The 6144-nt window shown below is 40.2% G+C and overlaps 1 protein-coding gene across 1 annotated transcript in view; it reads left to right on the top strand.

Annotated features, from left to right (window-relative positions):
• Positions 1-2412: 2412 nt before the first annotated feature.
• Positions 2413-6144, top strand: part of LOC138008522 (uncharacterized) — a 6372-nt gene continuing 2640 nt past the window's right edge. The window contains exon 1 of the mRNA XM_068855835.1: positions 2413-2668. Coding sequence (XP_068711936.1) covers positions 2557-2668 — 112 coding nt within the window. The 5' untranslated portion in view covers positions 2413-2556. The remainder of the gene's footprint in view (positions 2669-6144) is intronic.

Raw genomic sequence — 6144 nt, 5'->3', positions numbered from 1 at the left:
AAAAAAACAAAGACTAAGAAAAACTCTTAACGTATTTTTAAATAATAAAATTATTATTTGCGATGATCTTTCGCTTAGAACTGAAAACCGATTAATAACCGCAGTTGCAATATATGACTTTCAGATATTTCCTTAATTAATTCGCCAAAAGCTATTTCTAAATTCGGAAAACACTTCTGTAAAATATGCACAAACACTTCAACACTTCTTGTTGGCTGCGAGCCTGCAAAGAATGATGATTTAATCTCTGGATATACTGAAGGTTGGTCCGATCACAAAGCTCTTTTTCGTCCAGGTGAATTGTGTTTTTTCGTTTCTTTGATCGCCTTTGCCGATCTGTCATGATTACGTTTATTCGAGTAAGCATTCAACGAGGTCATGAAGCCTTCAATTAGCATTCCGCCTAGACACCGACAGTGTTCAGCGTTGCTTTTCAATCGATCGGATTCGGTCGATTCATGGAGACAAACAAATATCAATGACATCTTATATCATGGAGATCTCATGTATTTACACATAGTACCCGATACCAATAGTCAGGCTTTCATTTCAATAAACGAGTTACTGAAATCGTATGATATACAAAGTATATGTTTGCAATTAAACCCTATTATAAAGACAAATAAGGGATCAGATCGTTTCCACATCACAGTATATCGCTGTTTTTCAGGTTGGAAATAAAATAAGTTGCATTATTCTTGAAGTTCCCATTGTCATATTTACATTCAAACATGCTACTAACAGCAGCACTCACTTCTCAATGAGAACTTTTAAGCCTTTTCTCCCCTTCTGCACCCTCGTAAGCTCTCGTAACTTTATACAGATCACTCACTCAACCTTATTTTGATTACTGCTCACCCCTGTGGGATACATGTGGTAAGCAACTGAAAGATAAATTACAAAAAATTCAAAATCGTGCGGGAAGGGTTATTACAGGCTCTTTATATGATGTTAGGTCTACAGATGTGTTGAATAACTTATACCCTTGAAACCAAGCGCTTCCATACAAAGGCTACCCTTATGTATAAAATCCTCAATGATCTATCTGCCCCCCTCCCCCAACTGAGTAACTCCTTTGTAAAACTCAATGCTACTAACATATATTACAATCTTATGAATATCTAGACTGATCTAGCAATTCCAAGGCCATACACAAATTTTTTTGAAGCGCAGCTTTAAGTATAGTGCCGGGTGCAATGCTCTGGAACAATCTTTCCTATGAGGCAAAGACCGCACAATCGCTTTCGGATTTCAAACACAAACTTGCCTCCTCGCCTTCCATGCCTTCTACTGGATCTCACTGATTCCATGTAATATACTTTCTATTTTAAATACATATATACTTTATTGTAAAGTGTTTACCTACGCCCCAAAAACCAGCTTTTGTCGTGTGTGTGGCTAGCGTAGTGAAATAAAGTTGTATTGTATTGTATTGTATTGTAAAAAACTTCTATTATTACCCATTGACTGCATGGTTTCGCAATCACGGACATGATATGTAATATTTGAGCAATGATCCACACAGCAAATGTCAGGTCAAAACAGGAAATCCTTGATTGGCAATAGTAATAATCTCATTAAAAATCTTCGTCCAATAACGACTTATAATATATAAAAATATAAAATTAGACCGGATGTTGCGTAATTCGCTTCGCTTTTGTGTGGAACACTGCCCTGTCTCCGTGTTTCCCTGAAAGAACAACAACAAAAACATTTAAAACTTTTAAATCACTTATTTTGAAATCTGTCGAGTCTTGAAGCTGGGTTAGTGTGATTTTTTCTTTACGAAGCGCATAAAGGAACGGAAGTTACAACGTAGCGATGTTTTAAATTGGTGTGATATATTTCACACAAATGCACCACTTTGTATCGGTTCTTGTATCAGATTTTGTATATTTTGATCATTGATCCAACGTCGTGATACCTGAAGGATTACTATCCACAGCTCTTGGCTTATTCCTTTCCACAGAGCTCATTTTATTGATCCGATCCTGGACTCTGTAAACACTTCACCGGCCGGAGATTGAACAGGGACTGTGAGTTGTCCGCGGTGACCGCATTCATATCAGTCTTTACTCACGTTTTCAGTTGTTGCGAGAAGCATGGTTGCACCTACACAGTGCCTTCCACCACTTCGGCCCTGAATGGATTCCCAGATTAGATGCCCTATGTGGATTAATCTGTTGATTCTGCTCCGAGAGGTTTTTCTAAGAGTACTCTGGCTTCCCCCTCTTATCAAAGAACCAACATTTATTGGTTTGCCAATATATAAGCTGTTATCATTATTATGCTGTATTAAAAGCGGCCTCACTGGCAGTCCCCCTTTTTTGCCTCTCTTATAAACATCTCCCGGCTTTCTTCTAGAAAAGGCCGCGCGATTTTCTGTTTTCAACCTTCGACAACAACTTCCGTCAGGCGTGACACTAACAGGAAATACATAGAATTGAGTCACGCCCACGCAAAAGGTGGCCTATATATATTGCGGGCACTCGTTTGCTTCAATGTAGCACATCTCTCTTCACTGAACGACGAACAGTATCGAAGTGTTTACAAAAGATGAATATTCTGAATTTATTGGGCTTGCTTGTAGCAATGCCACTGTTTCCAACTCCTCAGGGTTTCAACTTAGGAGGACATCCGCAGAAACGGTTTTGCTGGGCAGACTTTGGTAAGTTCGATAGTTAAATGGTCACTGAATGGTTGTTTGGCGTTGGGAGTAAGGTCAATTACCCAACAGACCTTTCCTTTCTTTTTGTGTTTCTTTCTCAAAAGAAAGCTCTTGAATACTATACCCTTCGTTTCAACGGTGTTCAGTTAGTGCGTGCGAAACTAATTATTTTTCCACATCACTCTGACGAAGGTTCTTATAATTAAGATATCTTTCAGTTAGGTCCTTTTTGTTTGTAAAACGCTTGTACACTGTAGAACACGCAACAGAAAAAGACGTTTTCTTTTTTCCTGCTGTTTCGCACATATATGCGGTATTTAAAAATTCATTCGTTTGCAACAACAAAAGAGGATTAGGGCCAGGTCGCCCTTGGCTACATGAAATTAAAATCGTCACGAACTTCCAAACCCAATTTTTTGTTTGGTTTCCTGACAAAGGATCGGCCTGCTCGGAAGTAAGAGAAGTTTGGTAGAGTTTGAGAAAATCTGTAAGGTTTTCGCGCGTCGGTTGCTTTGTGGCTGACCATCTTTTTGCAAAACAACTAAAAATTCCATTATTTTGACTGAGCCCTTATATTAGTTGGATTTGGCGGACCACTGTTGATCCGATGTCTGCCAAGGTTGACCCGAGCCGATTTAAAATTTGCCGCTTTTCATGATTTAAGCCTAAAAGGTTGATTACTGGGAACGCTCTAACATGCAACAAGGCTCACTTTTGTCGTCAACGATGATAGCTTAACGTCCACACTTCATAACTCAGTCTTCTTCTTTTCTGACGAAGAGTTATCGCAGTTGTTATTGTACCTTTATCCACTCGATTGATGAAACCAAATCTTCATGTTTCACACCCTGCTAACGCAGACCCACAGTTTTTGGTAAAAACTAGTTTACCTAAATGGTAGAAATGCTGCCAAGTTCTTGGCCTTTTTCATTTATTTTTTTTTTGGTGCGTGACAATGAAACTATCTATAGTTACGAAATGAAATCAGTAGAGACCTTTAGCACCGGGGTTTCCGGGATATGTTTGCAGTTTGCGGTTAGTCGCCCGGGGGGGGGGACTCCCATATGAAACAGACGGGGATGCTCGTCGTCTCGCTTAGGGCTGTAAATTTTGGATTTTGGTCTCGCTTAGGGTGTTCCGGGCAAAGCGCCAATATTTTATGCCACCAAGGTCTCGTTTAGGGTTCCGCGAAGTAACACAGAATTACGCGAAGAGAAACATAAGTCAAATTTCCTTTTAAATTTTCTTTTTAGATAAAAGCATTCGATGATTATGCCTTTTATCATTAAAACTCATCGCGTGTCGTATTTTTGTGTTTTTAAACGGTCTCTTTTAGGGGTCAAAATTTGCTTAAGCCACGCCTAGATTGGTCTCCTTTAGGGGTTAAATTCAAAATTTCCGACGAGCATCCTCGTCTGTTTCATATGGGAGTTCCCCCCCCCCGGGGTTAGTCGTTTGTCGTTAGAGGTTAGCTCGATTTTGAACTTTAGCAAGCCGTTCCTGTTATGCACATCGGCGCCGCCATCTTGAATTTTCCGTTGCTACAACTGCTCTAAATCAAACAGCTCAAATCCTCTCAAAACGTACTTTTGATCTTCAAAATTGTTCCCAATAGAGGTTTTGCACGGCAGCCATGTTGCATGGCAGGAACAATGAAAATCTTTTGCATTAGAAAGAACATTTTTTCCCATGGGAAAAAGAGGCTATTGTTCCTGCCATGCAACATGGCTGCCGTGCAAAACCTCTGTAGATAGCAAACAGATGAAACAACATGACTGATATGGTAAAACGGGAGGTCTGATTGATCTCTGGCTATAAAACGCTGCCGTAAATCACTTACCGCAAGAACGGTGTCTTGAAGTTGAAACTCGAACCGCAGACTGCAAACGTGACGGCAAGGACAAGATCAAGTGATTTCCCGAGGTTCGCGGTTCGCGGTATTCCCCGAAAAATTTGTTGCTAAAGGTCTCTTGTGTAACAATATCATACTTCTCATCTTAATTCCTCCATTCCTCCTTACGTTTCGAAGAAAAATGTGTTCTTCACCCGATCAGAGAGCTGCCTCGTTCGTTCGCTTCAGGCTCACTGCGGCAGCAACAAAAACCACGTCGCCGTTGTAGATCTTAAAGATCAACGACGGCGACGGCGACGAGAACGTCAATTCAAAATAATATAATTTGCACTGTTGTATGTCTTTCGCGATTATTCCACCTCGTTCACTTCCTACGATGTGGGTGAAGTATTCTAAACATAAATTAGTGCGAGTGGTTGCAGAGTAAAAATATAGAATGGAAAGTTTGTATTTATACGCTTACGTTGTCGTTAAAATCTCAAACTTGGTGATTTCACGTCGTTGATGTGCAGAGTACATAAAGATACGCGCTAAAATGCGTGCCGCGCCATCATTTTTCTCTCAGTTTTAACCAATGATATTCTTGTTTGGGGCGTTCTCGCTGACGACGGCGCGGCAGATCTGAAAGTCCCTATTTACTGAGCCATGAAGCACCACTAGCCAACAACAATGAAGCGAATAGTTGTTTCAGTATGTACTAAAACAGTGAGATAATACTAGCACAAAAAGATGATTTTAATTCATTTATTCCTGCAACGATTACAATATTTTCGGGCGCAACTCCCTGTAGTTTGAGTAGCGAACCAGAGCGAGCGGTCAATGCTATCCACTGTTTTAAAGCTCTGTTTTAATATATACTAACAAAGGGTATTCAGCAGTTATGGTGAGCTCATCAGTTGTGGTTAGATGGTTAGACCATTTCAAGTCCATCTTCACCGTAAATGGAGTTTGGTCTATGAAAAGAGAAATTGTTTATGGGTGATCTGTGTGCTGTCCATTTTATTAAATCTTATTCCTCAGTTGGCAAGGGTTTCTTTGTTCTGTCAGGGGAATATTTGACATAAATCCCCACTTTTGTCAACTGCCTGCTGTAAAGCTGGGGCCGGCTTTGATTGTGACAGGGGAGAGCGGGCTGAAACAAAAGTTTTAAAGTAACAATGGCAATACAATGAAACATATTCCCCTCAACATATTCCCCCGGGGGAAGGGGAGGGGATACTGCCATATATGCGTTATATAGGTACATGCCGCTGTGAAGGCAGTTTACTCAAGGATAGGGCATATAAATGCAAGCGTTTGGGTCTAAAATAGAGTATCATTTTTCCCGAAACTGGCCAGTGGCTTAAAGATACTATACTAATCCTACACATGTGCATACTAATTCTCGAGAAAATGTACAATTTTTTATAAGGGAGAAAACCTCACCAACTCACAAATATATACAGGCAAAAACTAACGATAAAAGAGTCCGACGTTTCGGCGACATCTTGGCGCCATTGTCAAGGGAAACTAAATTAAATATGCGATCATGGTCTTACTTCACTGAGGAGTGCGAACTACTGAAGTGTGTGTTCTCTAAACTGAAGTATCCCAAGCATCTTGTGGACTCCATTGTTAAAACCTT

Source organism: Montipora foliosa, chromosome 6 (assembly GCF_036669935.1).
Source record: "Montipora foliosa isolate CH-2021 chromosome 6, ASM3666993v2, whole genome shotgun sequence".
Taxonomy (NCBI): Eukaryota; Metazoa; Cnidaria; class Anthozoa; order Scleractinia; family Acroporidae; genus Montipora; species Montipora foliosa.
Note: the sequence above shows the minus strand (reverse complement) of the source record. Positions and strands in the feature narration are given on the sequence as shown.